Genomic DNA, 17,752 nt, shown 5'->3' on the forward strand with positions numbered 1-17,752 from the left:
ATTTATAGGCCTAAGCCACGCCCGTTTCGGCGGGACGTGACGCAGTGGGCGCGAAGCACCCTCATTGGGTCTGACGTCACGCTAGGCCTCGCTCGATAGGCTGCTGCAGTTGCCGCAGAACAGCCAATAGGCACACGAGCCGTCTTGCCTATGTCTGTATGCTGCCGCAACGCGTTTTACAATAATACAAAATTATGGATAATTTTTTGGCTTCAATATCTCGCGGAAAAGGGATTTTCCCCTAGCGTAAGATACTTACGCAGTACGAGAGACCTCTCGTAAGAGAACAAACATTTTTGCATTGTTTTCCTTTTATCTCTGTAAAGAGATGTTTTGTACATGATTTAATTTAATTATTTTTTAACTGTAAATTAAGAAACAGCACGCAAAACTCAACATTAGTGAAAAAAAGAGATGATGCAATGCATGCTGTGTGCCAGCATTGTAGAAAACTCAGCTATAGCATCCCCATTTAATTATGCAGCTGTATTGTTTTCTTTTCTGACATTATTTTTGCTGTAGCTACACCCTGCTAGTACAGGGTTGGACTCCCTTTTGCCTTCTTAATTGTCTTACTACTTTGTTACATAGATTTAACAAGGTACTGGAAACATTCCTCAGAGATTTTGGTCCATAATGACATGATAGCATTACACAGTTGATGCAGATTGACGGCTGAACATTCATGATGCAGATCTTTCGTTCCACCACATCCCAAAGGCACTCTATTGGATTGAGTTCTGGTGACTGTGGAAGCCATTTAAGTATATTGAACTCATTATCATGTTCAAGAAACTAGAGATAGATTTGAGCTTTGTGACATGGTGTGTTATCCTGCTGGAAGTGGCCATCAGAAAATGGCTCCACTGTGGTCATAAAGGGATGGACGTGGTCAGCAACAATATTCAGGTAGGCTGTGACATTTAAAGGTGACATATCATGAAAATCTGACTTTTTCCGTGTTTAAGTGCTATAAATGGGTCCCCTGTGCATCTACCAACACAGTATACATGAAAAGTGACAACCCGGTAACTTTGTTTTGGTAAGCCTTTCTCTGCAAGCATGTCAAAAAATAAGATGATCAGATTTCGCTCCCCTTTTGACATAGGAAGGGGATCTTATTATAATATTACCGGCCCTTAATCGGCACGTTTCCACCCACAGTGCTGCCATTTGGTTTACGCAAGCAACAACTGTATAACCAGTTCTAACGCAATGGCAACAGTTCGAGGCAAAGCATGCAAACTGTTCTGTCGTTTGCTCCACAGATGAGCACAGAACACTATTTAGAGTCCCAGCCTCAGATGAGACAAGAGAGCAGTGGATTAATGATATTTTCAACGGAAATTCCCCAGAAACAGATGAATCAATGTAACTCCACAACAACTACATTATTGTATCCACTAACCATTCAGAAACATCCAGGTGCAGTCTAAAAGTTGCAACCTCTTCCGGAGTCTCTCCGTAAGGCTGCACTCCACTACTGTTTATTTCTGAGATTTTGGATGAGTGAGATTTGTATGTTTTGTTATTGTATCTAGGGATGGGCATGATTAATCGACGATCGATAATTGATCGTTAAGAATTTCGTCGATCACGTTTATTTGTTATCGATTAAACTAATGCAGGTTGCGTTGCGTAGTGTGAGTCTTGAAGCAATGGAATTAATTTTAGCGCGGAGGTACCTGTGCATCCCGGCAACGTCAGTCCCCTCAGAGCGGGTGTTTTCGGCGGCTGGACTGGCTGTCACCAGGTTGCGGTCGCGTCTGATCCCAGATCATGTCAACATGCTTATCTTTCTCAACAGAAATCAGTAGACTGGTGCAGAAGTTCTATGGGAACTTCATGCGTTTTCTCAGATCGGATAGCTATCTGATTTATCAAAACGATTCCATCTACACCTGGTCACATAAATGTGTTTTTGCAAAACGGATATAAATCCGATCTTGAATTCCCGCGCTATATGCATATTTAAATTGTTGCACGTCATCGAAAGCAACTGATATGAGCTGCATTTTATTGATCATCAGCGAAAATTTCTAAATCAAAGACCGCAACAAGATATTGCGGCAACAGCCCTGGTAAGATCATTTCGGTTCTTTACTTTTAATGAAGATGATTGTGTGTTGATGAATGACTTTCACTTTGATTTGCGATAGTTTGCACGTTGGCTTGATGAATAGATGCTCATCTGTGGTGATGCGTGTTGAAGTAGCGTCGTCATATCTGGATATAACATGACATATAGCCTATAACACGCTCTCACACGTTTATTTCTTATCATTTTTGGGATAAGTCAAATTTACATATGTGGTTTCAATAACCAGATGCATTTACTCTTGTCCAGTTTCGTCTGGAATGCGTCTCAGATCTCCTCCTGAAGTGGTTTGAGCGATCGGATTTAAATCCGTCTCGAATGCGTTTCGGAGGGCATTTAGATTTGGTCTTTTCACGACCGGATAGCTATCCGATCACAGAAAACGGATGAAGTGGCCATGGGTCTCTGTTTAAGAACGCCGGCTCGCAGCTGCAGGTTCCGCTGGTTTAGAGCACCGCAGTAATCTTCAAGTCTACCGAACGTCCAGTTTCACTGCCACAAGTTGATCTTCTTGTAATAAAGATCTCATCGAGGACAAACAAACTGTATTTTTGTATTTTCATTGCATTTTTAATTTATAAAAAGTTAAAGAAATAATGAATTTCAATATAAAAATATTAATGATTAATCGATAGTCGATCGTTAATTCTCCCGACGATCGACTAAGAAAATGTAATCGAATGCCCATCCCTAATTGTATCCGAACTTAGCTTGTGTAAAGGATCGACAGTCTTCTGCTGTGTCCAATTTTGGTGAGCCCGTGCAAATTGTAACCTCATTCTCCTGTACTTAGCCGACAGGAGTGGCAGCTGGTGTGGTCTTCTGCTGCTGTAGCCCATGTGCTTCAGTGTTTAATATTATTTTTCTTTATTCATTTTCATAATTTCAAATGTATTTTGTGAAGTCAGGGTATGTTGTACATGTGTGCTGAGCAGAGATCTGGGATGAGCTATATTTTGCTTAGAGGTATGTGTGCTATGTAACATGTTCACTGAGAAGAGATGTTCCACTAATGATGATACTTCAGTTGGTATGTTCTTTACAAGGAAAGGAATGTTTCAACTGATGCAAATGTACCACGAATGTATACACCGAAGGATGGTTTCTTAATATGGTTTCTTTACGTTCCATTTTTTAAACATAAGCAACATGTAGCGCTCCCCTCAGAATGTATACTGTTAAGGGCAGGGCTTTTGGGTTCTTTTAAGGTATTTATCAAATGTGTTTTAACCCTGATTAACTCAGTTTTAAATGTTATCTTGGATCTCTCTTTTAAAGTACACACATGAAATGTTTTTCTAACCTACCTATGAATTCACGTTTCTTAAGTTATAATTTTAATAAAGATTTTTAAACCCTATGTGTCAGTATATGTCTCTCTCAGAATAAAACGATAACCTCTTTCCCAATAAGTAATAAAGTAACACAACACAAGGTTTTATAAAAATATATCTCAATTATTTACTCAATGATAAAGAAATTATTATCTCCAATGAAAAATGAAACAAGGATATATGATTGTTCTTTTTTAAACCTTTAACATAAAATTTCTCTCTTTAAAAAAAAATAAAATACTTTCAATACTGTAAATGCACAGACAACAATGTAAACCCTTAACCTTCAAAAAGATTAATTCAGAAAACCCTCAATGAACCAAATTCAAATCCACTTAAAACAAAATACTTAGTGGGCCCACACACACCTTAATGCAATCTATAGCCGGCAACCAAAATTATAAACTAAAATACCGTAGCAGGCCTGATGCGGTGCTTGTGTTCGTTGTGGCCCAAAACTTAATGGCCGTTTCACTCGTCAGCGAGCAAACAAAATAAAAGATACCTGAAGATAATGTCTCTGTCCAGTCTTTTCTCCAACAATCACAGGGGCAGGCTCAGCATTCGATCAGCTTTTCCAAACGAACTCCGTGGGTTTCTCTTTTCTCTACACGGTTTCAGTAACACACACGAGAGAAATCCTGGTTGCTTCAACTCTGTATGAATCTCTTCGTCTTCAGGTCGAAAACAGCAGATAAACCCCTCAAACTGTTCAACTGAGGTAGTTAAACTTTAGCTAAAAACCGTCGTTCACTGGTAATGAACGGATTCCAGCCTAATACTTCAGGGCAACTAGACAGCAGTAGCACAAAAATAAACAGTCTCTGAACTTCGTACAGAAATTCCCGTTTCTCAATATGCAGCTTGTCACTTCTCACTGATTGTCGAGCAAACAATCATAAGACACAATCTACACGCTGGTTTGTGCACTACTAATAAACAAATTACCTCAGAAAATCTCTGTGTCACGCTCACTCTTTTACTTCACTTTTTCTTTTCTCCCGCGTCTGTCCTCATAAAAAAACCCGCGACCTGACTCTCCGCCCAATCGTTATTAACCCCATAAATGCTAGTTTGGACAATTATCAGAAATACACTATCTTTTAACATAAAACAATAAACAATTTTTAAACTGCTTTTAACGTTTTTATCATAACTTTTAAAATGAATTTAAACCTTTTAATCACACTATTTATATGCTCTGACTATTAAATGATATACCTACTACAAGCATCACTTATCACCTCATGCTTTTTTAACCGGGTTACACCCTCCCCCTTCTAAAGGTTTTTGATGTCCTCATCAAACATAATAAAGTCTACCTTTTTTATGTACTAGTGGAAAAGGTGCATGACTAGTTTAAATTAACTCTTGCCAATCTTAATGATAACACCTCTATGCACAATAGTGAGAGGTTGATCTTTTGGCCTACCAGGCTCATCGTAAGTTAACCTGATAACTGGTTTCACTATCCTTTTTGGACGGTTTTCAGGTTTGCTAATCACTTTTGTCTTAGTGACTGTCTCTGGATGCTCATCGTGGCAAGGGTTATCAGACTCTGGATCACTTTCTTCCCCAGGAACTGAATCTTGATCTCCATCCGCGTCTCTCATACTGTGATGTTCCTCCTCCAAACTGTTTCCCTCTGACGAACTATCCTCAGCAGAATTTCCATCTGACTGTTGAGAAGAGCCACTATCATCTTGGATGAGATTTGACTGTCCAGCAGTATCTCTTTCTTTTGTCAGGATCTCCTTCAGGTAAGTACTGTAGGGTTTTCCAGATCCATAATACTCCACATCTGAAGAGGAATCTGTAAACTGCAACTCTTGAAGAGCTTCCTGTACTTCAGGTAAGACTTTCCTTGACTTCTTTTGTGTCTCCGCTCTTGTTCTTGTTTGGACATGTGACTTGTCCTCAGTCTCCACTGTCGGCATTCTCACTAACTGTCCAATTGGTAAAAGATGATCACGATGAAGAGTTTTGACGACTCCTCCTCCGTCCTCCGGTTTCACTTTGTACACTGGAAGGTTGGGCATCTTTCCCAGGACCACGTAAGGGACAGGACTCCAACGACTCTCCAACTTATGTTTCCCTTTCAATCCCAAGTTCCTTAACAACACTCTGTCGCCGATATCCAGTGTCTGGAATCCCACTCTTTTATCATATGACCTCTTGTTCCTCTGATGTGTCTTGTAGGCCGCTTCAGAGGCAAGCTTGTAAGCTCTTTGCAAGTCTTCTTTTAGCTTGGCTACATAGCGTGAATGACCACCATCAGCTTTTCCATCAGGAGAGGTTCCAAAGCACAAATCTATTGGGAGCCTTGCTTCTCTGCCAAACATTAAGAAATAGGGTGAGTACCCCGTAGCATCACATTTGGTGCTGTTGTAGGCGTGAACCAAGTAGCCAATATGTTTACTCCACTGCCGTTTCCTCTCACAGCCCAGGGTTCCCAGCATGGAAAGAAGAGTTCTGTTGAATCTCTCAGGCTGCGGATCTCCCTGCGGGTGATAGGGAGTGGTCCGTGATTTCCGGATCCCTAGTATCTTCAAGAGTTCTTTGATTAACTGACTCTCAAAGTCTCTTCCCTGGTCTGAGTGGATTCTAGCTGGCAAACCATAATGCAGGAAATACTTGTCCACCAGAATCTTTGCCACCGTCTGCGCCTTCTGGTTACGAGATGGGAAAGCCTGCGCATAACGAGTGAAATGATCCGTGACCACTAACACATTGCTGATACCTGCAGAATCTGGCTCCATGGACAGAAAATCGATGCATACCAGATCCATCGGTCCATTGCTTGAAATGTGATGTAAAGGCGCTACCCTATGACAGGGGGTCTTCCGAGTGACACATTCTCCACAGTTCTTTATGTACTGCTCAACATCGCATGCCAGTTTCGGCCAAAAGAACCGGCTCCTCAACAAGTCTGTAGTTCTTTCAATACCCAGGTGTCCGAGATCATCATGGGTGGACTTTAGCACTACTTCTCTGAACTCGCTTGGCAAGACAAGTTGAGTGAGATCTTCTCCGGATGGTCGCTTGCTTAAGCGATGGAGTAGCCCATCTTTCATCATCAGTTTCCCCATCTCTTTCTTCAGACGAGAGCGTTCTGGACAAGATCCATTTTCTTCCGGCCATTTCCCATGTTTAACAGCTTGTATGGCAGATCGGATGGCTTTATCCTTCTCCTGAGCTTCAATCAACTCCTGCTTAGACATCTGCCCCAATGATTTCAACTCCAGGTGAGTTGAGAATGCATAAATATCAGGCACACAATCAGGCGAAGCTCCCAACTGATCTACATACCTCGGTGGACTGCCTGCCGAACCAGGGATGTAGATTCGTTTGCAGATTGATCTCACACCAGACTGTGGTATGGTCTCCCATTCCTCTGAACTCTCATCATGCATATTCCTTGAGAGCAGGTCAGCGTCTATGTTGTGTCTGCCTGGTCGGTATTGGACATCGAAGTCATAGGTGGATAAAGCAGAGAGCCATCTGTGCCCCACAGCACTGAGCTTGGCGGTCGATAATACGTACGTAAGCGGGTTATTGTCCGTACGTACCGTAAATTTAACCCCATACAAATACTCATGGAATTTATCCACAACTGCCCACTTAAGAGCCAGAAACTCCAGCTGGTGAACGGGATAATTCCTCTCAGATGTCTTTAGCTTCCTGCTGGCAAAAGCGACTGGTCTCAGACCCACACTGTGTTCTTGATATAGGACGGCGCCCAGCCCTCTCAAGCTGGCGTCCACATGCAGAACGTAGGGCTTGTTGGGATCTGCAAATGCCAACACAGGTGCATGAGTAAGGCAGTGGATAATCTTGTGGAAAGCCTCAGTGCAGGACTGGTCCCATCTCTCACCAAAGGGCTCTGACTGTTTGAGGTAAGTCTTACTGTTGTCTTTTTCAGACTTCTTGCCCCTCTGGGTTGGAGCATAGCCTTTGGTGAGCTCAGACAATGGACGGACTATAGCTGCATAATTGGCGATGAATCGTCGGTAATAGCCACAAAATCCCAAGAAAGACTGAAGAGCCTTCAGGTGAGTAGGTTGTGGCCAACTTGTAACTGCCTCTATCTTGGCTGGGTCAGGTGATACTCCATTGGCCGATACAATATGTCCAAGGTATTTTACCTTTGGGAGGCAAAATTGACATTTGTCAAATGAGATTTTCAATCCAACCTCTGCCAGACGATCAAGGACTTTAAGAAGTCTCTCTTCGTGCTCTTCTAAAGTTCGGCCAAATACAATCAAGTCATCGAGGTAGACAAGGACTTCGAGCAGATTCATGTCACCCACAGCCTTCTCCATTAATCTTTGGAAGGTGGCTGGGGCTCCAGTTATTCCCTGCGGCATCCTCTCAAATTGGAAGAACCCCAGTGGGCAGATGAATGCCGTCTTTTCCTTATCTTCCTCGGCCATGGCGATTTGGTAATAACCGCTCCGCAGATCAAGAACGGAGAACCACTTGCTTCCGGTCATTGAATTCAACACATCATCAATACAAGGTGTTGTGTACTGATCTGGGATGGTTCGGCTGTTTAACAATCGGTAGTCGATACACATTCTCACAGCTCCATTCTTTTTGCGAACAATCACGATTGGGGATGCATAGGGACTACGAGACTCCTTGATGATCCCTGCACGCAACAGTTCTTGGAGGTGCTTTCTCACGTCTTCCAGGTCAGCTGGAGCCAGGCGACGAGAGCGCTCTCTGAACGGCCGTGGATCTGACAACCGGATTGTGTGCTCTACTCCCTTTGCCAATCCAACATCCCATTCTTGTAGAGAGAACACCTGGGACCTTGTGGATAGCTTTTGACGGAGTCTCTCTTTCCACTCCTCTGAGACAGGTGAGTCTCCAAAGTTGATCAGGTTCACATCAAACTCGGTGTCAGCTGTCTTGGATGGAGAGAGAGGAGTGACAGCATCTGTCAGATACATATGTCCGATAACCGTTCCCACTGGTATGACTGTCTCTGTCAAGGACTCATTTTGGACCAAGATTCTGAAATGGTTGATGTTCACCTCTTCGCTGGGCACCACTGTGGGCTGAACTAGCACACCCGCTGGGAGTGGAGCTACAGGAGACGAGTCCACCATCAGGATTTCTTTGTCAACCTGGAGCTTGTATTCGACTTTGCAGACTGCAGTACAGTCACCACCAGGGGGCAGAGTCAGTGGGCCAGGTCCTTGCCATAACACACAGCCAATATCACCCTCTTCCTCCAGGGCTGTGGCCGTGCCAGGCGCTGTTAGCTTGTTGTCACTGTAACAGGCTTGTATCCCCAGTGTCTGGGTGATGTCAATGCCATTGTCCTTACACTGCTGTACAAGACGTCGGATGTGACTGGCATTGGTCCCCACAATGATAGGAGTCTGGTCTGCAGTTCGGGGCTGAGGGCAGATAAGAGCAAGAACTGTCACCGTCTGGGCGGCACCTGCAACTTTTTCTGGATAATCAATGTCGACCACCACATACCCACGGTATGGATAACTGATCTCAGATTCACTTAGTCCCCACAGGGCTAAACCAGACACGGAACGTATTGGGACATCAGACAGGTAAGTTTGATACCAAGTCTCAAAGATAATGGTGACCTGAGAGCCACTATCAAACAAGGCATCACAGCAATGTCCATTTACTTTCACAGGTACTATGCTGAGTGGACCAATCAAGCCTTCAGGGATGTCAGCCGGCTCTGATGAGGTAACCACACTTTTCTTGACCCCACAGTTAACTTCATTGGTGGTGGCATCCCCAGACTGCTGTCTGTCTTTTGTCACCTTCAAAGCATGAATTAGCTTTCTGATAACCTTGGCTTGATTCTCAGGGTTGCGGCACTTTGTGGCGAAATGTCCGCTCTCACCACACCTATAGCAGAAATTCTCTTCTGACCTTTTCGGGGCTCCCTTGGGGGAGTTGGGGACCTGTTTAGAAGCCTCCATGGTTGCAACAGCCACTGCAGCATCTTGCTCCGGCATCTTGTTGCTAGTTTTCTGTTTTAGTCTTTTCAGTTGTTTTTTCAAGGCAGCCAGCTCGGCATCTTGCCGGTTCTCAGAGTCAGGCGGCGCACTAATGGTTTTAACCTCCATGTAATCATCTTTGACATGAGTGGATTTGGTCACTACTGATGCAACCATTGACTTTAGCTCTTTTATTTCAGCCTTTAAGTTCTGGATCTCAGCTTGCCTTGTATCCACTTCTGTATTAGCATGCACTTGATGTACTGAGGCACTGAGCTTCTTTCTAGAAGTTTCGTACTCTTCCTCAGCACGAATCTCAGTCAACAGCTGCAGAAAGGTTGGGGGTGCAGCCTTCCTTTCTCTCAAGCGCAGCTGGATCAGCATCAGGTCTGAGGCGATAGCACCCCTCAGCAGTTGCTCCAGTCGGGCTTGATCCTTGCCGCTAGCAGGGAGGCCACCTCTTTGAATCACCTTAGCTAGAGACCTCTCTAGACGTCGAAGGAAATCTGATAGTTTCTCTCCTTTTTGCTGTTGCATCAATCGAAAAGCAAAGTAGAGATCATCACCGGACTCAGCACTTCCAAAAGCACTTTCAAGGGCTTCCAAGCACTCTTTTGGGCTGGCGTCAGGATTGGCGTGCCGTACTGCTTTCACAATTTCTAGTGCGGGCCCCTTTAAACTTCCAATAATTCTGCGTCTTTTTTCTCTATCAGAGCATTCAGTCTCCTCCACCATAAGCAATGCTTGCTCTAGCCAATGATCAAATGGTTCCTCACCTGGCGGCGTTGGTAGGGCTCCCGAGAACATGCGTAGTCGACCATAACTCCCACCATCAGCTGGTTTGGTTGTCTTTTCCAACAAATCTCCGACAGCGCGAAGGATGGATTCAGTGGAGCTAGTGGGCGTGGGTGCACTGGGGAATAATGATTTGAGGTCCTCCATGGTTTTCCCTTCAGCCTGCAGCAACCCTTTTAGTTTAATATTAAACTCTTCAGCAGCTGCCTGTGCCCCTCCTATGATGATAACAGGCCACACCTCTCCACCATCAATAGGCACAACTTCAGAAGGAACACTCTCCTCTTGCACAGTCTCTCTACTCTCACACAAAACCATCCGTCGGTTTAGTCTTGCACTGAAGTTTCTCCCACGAACACGCACCCGTCCTAAAGACTTGATAGTTTCCAGTGTTTCTTCCACTTCACTAATCTCTACATCTTCCGGGACGATGGTCATAAGTGCATGCGTCTCATCCAAACCCTCACCACGGCACCAGCGTTTTAACTCTGACACTAGTTCAATTTTTTCCATGTTAATACTGTTTGGCAATTAGCTTAGTAACTTTAGTTAGCCACTTTAACTTTTAACTTTTTTTTTTTTTTTTACTGAAAAATCCAAGACAATCCCAGCGGTGCCTCCATTTTATGTAGCGCTCCCCTCAGAATGTATACTGATAAGGGCAGGGCTTTTGGGTTCTTTTAAGGTATTTATCAAATGTGTTTTAACCCTGATTAACTCAGTTTTAAATGTTATCTTGGATCTCTCTTTTAAAGTACACACATGAAATGTTTTTCTAACCTACCTATGAATTCACGTTTCTTAAAGGGACACTTCACCCGTGGGAACATTGATCTTCATTGAAAGTGGGTCATATATGTAGTTGAAATGTTTTGAAATTTTCTAAATTGGTGCCTTTTTGACCGAGTTATTACAGAAAGTAACTTTAAGGCTCATTTGTATGGTAAACCACAACTCCCACAATGCAACACATTTGCACAGCTCCACAAGCCACTCCCACTAATCCAGAACACCGCCTATGCGAAACCCGCCTATCAGAGAAAGCACTAGGCTAGCTAACGTTACCGCTTGAGTTTGAAATTCATTGGCGATCTCATTTTTGAAATATTCCTTGTTACTATTTATTTGGAAATGGTGAACTATTGCATGGTACCAGGATGTTCAGCCAAATCAAGGAAAGGGCAAAAAGTAAGTTTTCATGCCCTACCGAGAGATGTGGAGCGATGCAAACAGTGGCTAAGAGCGATGTCTTTGCAAGACACACGGATGGAAGACCTAAAAAACAAGAGGATTTGCAGTTTACATTTTAAGAAGGAAGACTACGAACTAAATGTACTTGGAGTGAAGAGAGTCGTTCTTTTGGATACTGCGATTCCGTCCGTGTTTACCCTTCCAGACGACGATGAAGAGCCTGGGACATCTGGCACTAGCAGCAGCGCTAAACGCATTCGCTTGGAGGTAAGAGACTCCTATTTATGTTAACACACATACACTCGTCTGTACTAAAGTAGGACATCAAATATAATTTCGCTGTTTACAAAGTAAATCTGCCGTCTTCCGCATGTTTTCCTTGCTAGTGGTTGTAGTTTTTGTGACTAAAACTCTTCTCGTCATCAATGAAGAAGTTCAGAAGCAAATTAGCTGCTAGCAATGTAATGTTAGAAAGACGTTCCTTTCAACGTGAACCAGCAACAATGTTCTTTGTAAATTTGTTGGTATTGATGTAAATTAATATTGTTTGACGTAAGATGTTATTTCCTAAAAGTTTAACGTAATTGAACGTTTGCAATTTCAGACGCGAACTGCTGCTGCTTTGTTGTCGTCGTCGTCGTCGGATGATGAAAAGTGTCTTCTTACCTCAACACCAGTCAAGAAACCTACCCTTGTACAAGAAGTAGAGTTTGTAAGTTTGTACATCAGATTGTCTATCATGGAATTCTAAAACTAATGTAATGTTGATATCAAATAGTATAATAAAAAAAATTATAATGTTAGCAGCACTGAATTGTCATGTTGTTTTTTAAAACATAATATAAACGTGTGTGTATATATATATATATATATATATATATATATATATATATATATATATATATATATATAATTCTATTCATTGTGGAGAGAACTCTACTGCAATCAAATCTGTATTCAGAATTTTTTTTTGTTTTTTTCATCTGGTTTTATTATATTCCTTGTCATTTATAGGAGAACAACGGTTCAATCAAGTCTACTGCAAGAAATCCAAGCAATGGATACTGAAACAAATCTTCACGGCACACACAACACATTTTGTTGGAGATCTCATCGAGAAAGTACTTGAAAATAGACGCAATATAAACATCAAGTACAAAACCCCGACCTCCTCACTTGTCCTGCCACAACCGGATTTGCCACCCAACATTGCCCCATTACCAAAACCACAGAAAGAGACTGCCAAAGCTTTATTCAAAAGCCGCTTTTGAGACCTCTTCACATTGCACCCAATTCAAATTCCATCTCTATCACTACTGTCTTGGGACAATACCATCTGCGTCTTTTTATATTATGTAAATAATGGATGTATATAGAAATTATTGGCTTTAGCAAAATTTATCTTGTTTAGTTAGTCTTGTTTAAATTTCTTGTCTACTCATGACAAAATTCTTACATTTGTGAATAAAAAAATACTTATTCAATTCTTTATGTCTACACTAAAGTTCTTCGTTACAAACTTGAGAGTAAATTGATTTAGAAATAAACTTTGCCATTTAGTCTTGCACAATATGACAGCAAAACAGTGGTTACGCTTAAATTTTTTTTCAATATATTGTTATAAGACAACAGGTGGTTAATAGTTCCAGTGTTCCACTTATGTTTATCATTTAATAGTCCAAATTATTATCAAACATAAATTTGGAGAAACACTATTAGGACAACAGAAAAGTGAATGTAAAAAATTTATTGTAATATTTATAACAACAAAAAATATAAATATGAACAAAAGTTATAATTCCTCCTGAGCGTCCTCAACTTCTTGGTGCCCGCAGTACTGGCCATCTGGAGCTGGATATTTTAGTCGAATTGCCTGCACGACACAAGCGGGTAGAACGACACGACGTCCTCTACCCAATCTCTCGCCTTGCAGGACCCATTCGAGAAAGTGTCGGTAGGCTGTTAGGCGATATTGTCTACAAGACATTGAGGACACAGTTAGCGATGTATGGTATTTACGTGCCACAGTAGTAAACAATGCAACAGTAAGCTTTTTGTGCATTAAAAAATGTACTGCACAAACAGTTTACAGTTGACGTTACGTATTAACCGGGAATCACTTCGTGATAATAATGCTTGAAGAAATTGTGTACATTTCACGAAATGAATAATAAATAAAATTGAAACACTTACTTTACAGTTAGACGTCCATTTGTCCCTGCAGGCTTCGGCTGGCGTTTCCAGTTTATCTTCGGAATTCTGAAATATGTCTCCAGGACGCCTCTGTCCATATGCGGGGCGAAACTAGGATGGTTCACAACGCAAACATCCGTGTCCTTGTCTGCCTCAGACATTTCTTCGAGGAGAAATTGGCATCTTTGAAATTCTTGGCAGCAGACGGACTCTAGCTCTGTGTCCGTAGGCGCACAACGAGAGCACAGGCACCACCAGTCCGCAGCAGCTCGAGCACGCCCGGGCTCCTCGGACGCGACAGGCAGGTCTCCGGCCTCGGCTGCAGCCGCCGCCTCCTGTTCCTCCATCAGCCTCAGCTGCTCTGCGCTATATTGCGGCTCGTATAGATAGCCACGAACATCTGTTTCGAGCAACAGACTTTGAAAATCCTCTTCTTCCATATCATGAGTTGTTCCTCCAGCCATTCTCGTAAATCTGACTCCATAAGCGCTTGTTAGCTTAGCTACATAGCTTCCAAAAAAGATGGCGGATTTTCATTTTCGTTTCTGTAAGTTTAGTCCCACCCACTGATCTATAATAGGCCTGTAGGGTGAGTGGGTCCCACCCCCTGGAATAATAATAAGCTAGTGTTTGTAGTCTATACACTTTTCAATGAATTTTGACTTCCTGCTTATTGTGACGCAAAATGACGATTTTTACGTCATAATAAGCAGGAAGTAAAACACTAAAATCCTTATTTCTCCCATCTCAGGCAAAAATAAAGGAAAAATCCATGATCATTATAATATATGACTGGGTTTCTAACAATACAAAGCTAAATGCTAATGGGTGAAGTGTCCCTTTAAGTTATAATTTTAATAAAGATTTTTAAACCCTATGTGTCAGTATATGTCTCTCTCAGAATAAAACGATAACCTCTTTCCCAATAAGTAATAAAGTAACACAACACAAGGTTTTATAAAAATATATCTCAATTATTTACTCAATGATAAAGAAATTATTATCTCCAATGAAAAATGAAATAAGGATATATGATTGTTCTTTTTTAAACCTTTAACATAAAATTTCTCTCTTTAAAAAAAAATAAAATACTTTCAATACTGTAAATGCACAGACAACAATGTAAACCCTTAACCTTCAAAAAGATTAATTCAGAAAACCCTCAATGAACCAAATTCAAATCCACTTAAAACAAAATACTTAGTGGGCCCACACACACCTTAATGCAATCTATAGCCGGCAACCAAAATTATAAACTAAAATACCGTAGCAGGCCTGATGCGGTGCTTGTGTTCGTTGTGGCCCAAAACTTAATGGCCGTTTCACTCGTCAGCGAGCAAACAAAATAAAAGATACCTGAAGATAATGTCTCTGTCCAGTCTTTTCTCCAACAATCACAGGGGCAGGCTCAGCATTCGATCAGCTTTTCCAAACGAACTCCGTGGGTTTCTCTTTTCTCTACACGGTTTCAGTAACACACACGAGAGAAATCCTGGTTGCTTCAACTCTGTATGAATCTCTTCGTCTTCAGGTCGAAAACAGCAGATAAACCCCTCAAACTGTTCAACTGAGGTAGTTAAACTTTAGCTAAAAACCGTCGTTCACTGGTAATGAACGGATTCCAGCCTAATACTTCAGGGCAACTAGACAGCAGTAGCACAAAAATAAACAGTCTCTGAACTTCGTACAGAAATTCCCGTTTCTCAATATGCAGCTTGTCACTTCTCACTGATTGTCGAGCAAACAATCATAAGACACAATCTACACGCTGGTTTGTGCACTACTAATAAACAAATTACCTCAGAAAATATCTGTGTCACGCTCACTCTTTTACTTCACTTTTTCTTTTCTCCCGCGTCTGTCCTCATAAAAAAACCCGCGACCTGACTCTCCGCCCAATCGTTATTAACCCCATAAATGCTAGTTTGGACAATTATCAGAAATACACTATCTTTTAACATAAAACAATAAACAATTTTTAAACTGCTTTTAACGTTTTTATCATAACTTTTAAAATGAATTTAAACCTTTTAATCACACTATTTATATGCTCTGACTATTAAATGATATACCTACTACAAGCATCACTTATCACCTCATGCTTTTTTAACCGGGTTACAAACATGTTTTTCTACCATACAAGGAAGTTGTAAGTCCCAGAGTGGTGTATATAAGCTCAATCTTACTGTACCACCTCAGAGAAACATAAAGACATGATGGGGTGAGAGGAAGGAGAAACTGAGGCATGGGAGGGTGAGGAAGGAGAAACATAGAGAAACCATTACAGCTGGCATGATGGGGTTAGGGAATAGAGAAATGGGGAACACAGAAATCTGGAATGAAGACCTCCTCACCTATAGCCTTATTCTGCTATGCCTGCTTCTCTCTGTCTGATACATGTATAAAATAATAAATATAAATCTCTAGGCAAAATATCTGGTGTAGCTTCCGTGATTCAACAATAACAGGGGAAAGCATGCTTTTCAAATCTACACAGCTATTACAGAATATCTTCTCAATTGTCCCATACATGTAAAAAAAAAAAAAAAAAAAAAAAAAAAAAAAGATCAAATCAATATAGGTTGTGAAAAGACAGACCTTTAGACTTGGATTTCTCACATCTTGTAAATGTTGGTCCTTGGTCTTCAGTTGTTCATTGTGTGCAGAAAGGGACACCCTGAATTTTTAGCATATTAATTTCACTTACCAATGTTACACTGTTTATTGTTTTATTTAAAGAACAAAATAATAAGTTCACTTGATGACACACATTTTTGAGAAATATGGACAAAACAACAACAACAGTGAAAGTTCAATAGAAGTGTACTTCCTATTAGCAATTTGCTAACAGTAAATAGCAAATCATGGCCAGTGGTTCATGGTTGTTATGTAAGCTAAATAATTTCTTCTTTTTTTTCTTCTTTTTTTTACCTTGTTTAGTATTTAGTAGGGGTGACCCCGAATAGTCGAAGATTCGATGCTTCGATAGGAGGAGCATGATTCGACTACCGATCTCACGGTCGAATCTTCGCAGAGGTGTTATGAAACGAGGATCATGCCACTTTGGCTATATGAGGGCGCTCAATGTCTGATTTCACATAGAACTAGCTTTTATGTAAATACGTTAATATTCAGCCTATTATGATAATGCTGTAGGCCTATATAAAAATGTGCAAAGAAAGAAGCTTTTAATAAATATTTTTTAACGTGCGTGAATAAATCCAAACACCCCGTGTCAGATTTAAGTTTCACTTTCAATCCGTGACCGACAGAGGAGCGTCTTCGCGGCAAGGATTTTAATCTTTAACAATGTCTGGGATAAGAAAATCTAAAGTGTGGATATACACGATTAGAAAGGATATTCTCCAAGGCTGGATTTAGCATCAGGAAAACCATGATCGCACTTCTGCCGGCCAACGTTAACATGTTTCACGCAAAGACTGGGTTTCACGTTAGAATGTATTTTATCCGCGCGCACAATTTGAAAAGACTCCAACGGACAGACAGAGTGAAAGACTTTCAGGATTTGTTCTCTCGATCAGGTACAAGTGATTTCAAAACTTTTCAGCCGGTTCTAATTTTATTTTTGGATGCTGTGAAAATTTTTAGCTAAAAAGACTGACTCTCCAGTTTAGCATTTATTGTTGTTTCTGCAGTTAAAAAGACAAAGTTGAAAATTCTGGCTACTATCGTTATTTTTATAATTTCTTTATTTTAATTTTATTTATTAATCTGTCAGGGTTATCTAATCTAACTATTTGTGGCTTGTGTTTTGAATATATGTTCCCCTGCACTTTAGGCATTTTGCACACATTTGCTCCTCATCCTGTGACTTGATTCTGATTTATTTCGTTTTGTATTTTTATTTATTAGAAAGGTATATTCTGTTCTAATTTAATTTAGTAAATTAATTGTTTATTTTTTCGGTGCGTCGATGTTGTGCTGTAGGCTGGCCTGCTCGCACAGGTAATTTAGCCGATTTAATTTGATTTGCATGTGAAATGCAAATCTGCAGTGTGGCCTTTCTGGAGTTATTTATGTTATTTCTTAGTTTTATTGATCAAAAATGTTTTTATACATTTTCTTCTATATCTTTGTGTGATTTTCTGTACATCGCGGCTTTGAAACGTTAAAGCCCCACCCCCATACACATGATTCGACTA

At 41.1% G+C, this 17,752-nt stretch overlaps 2 protein-coding genes across 2 annotated transcripts in view; one reads left to right on the forward strand and one right to left on the reverse strand.

Moving 5' to 3' along the window:
- Positions 1-4,796: 4,796 nt before the first annotated feature.
- LOC309508158 (uncharacterized protein) lies at positions 4,797-15,375 on the reverse strand (the record flags this gene model as incomplete). Its single annotated transcript, XM_082182685.1, has 2 exons — positions 14,855-15,375; positions 4,797-10,367 (listed from the first exon to the last, which is right to left on the reverse strand). Exon 2 carries the CDS (start codon positions 10,350-10,352, stop codon positions 4,797-4,799), a length of 5,556 nt encoding a protein of 1,851 aa, XP_082038811.1. The 5' UTR covers positions 10,353-10,367; positions 14,855-15,375.
- A 1,155-nt stretch (positions 15,376-16,530) lies between these two features.
- Positions 16,531-17,752, forward strand: part of LOC309508430 (uncharacterized protein) — a 240,330-nt gene continuing 239,108 nt past the window's right edge. The window contains exon 1 of the mRNA XM_082183067.1: positions 16,531-17,007. The gene's annotated coding sequence lies outside the window, so the exon portion shown is untranslated. The remainder of the gene's footprint in view (positions 17,008-17,752) is intronic.

The sequence above is a fragment of the Leuciscus leuciscus genome (assembly GCF_965113295.1).
Source record: "Leuciscus leuciscus genome assembly, chromosome: 10".
NCBI classification, from domain to species: Eukaryota; Metazoa; Chordata; class Actinopteri; order Cypriniformes; family Leuciscidae; genus Leuciscus; species Leuciscus leuciscus.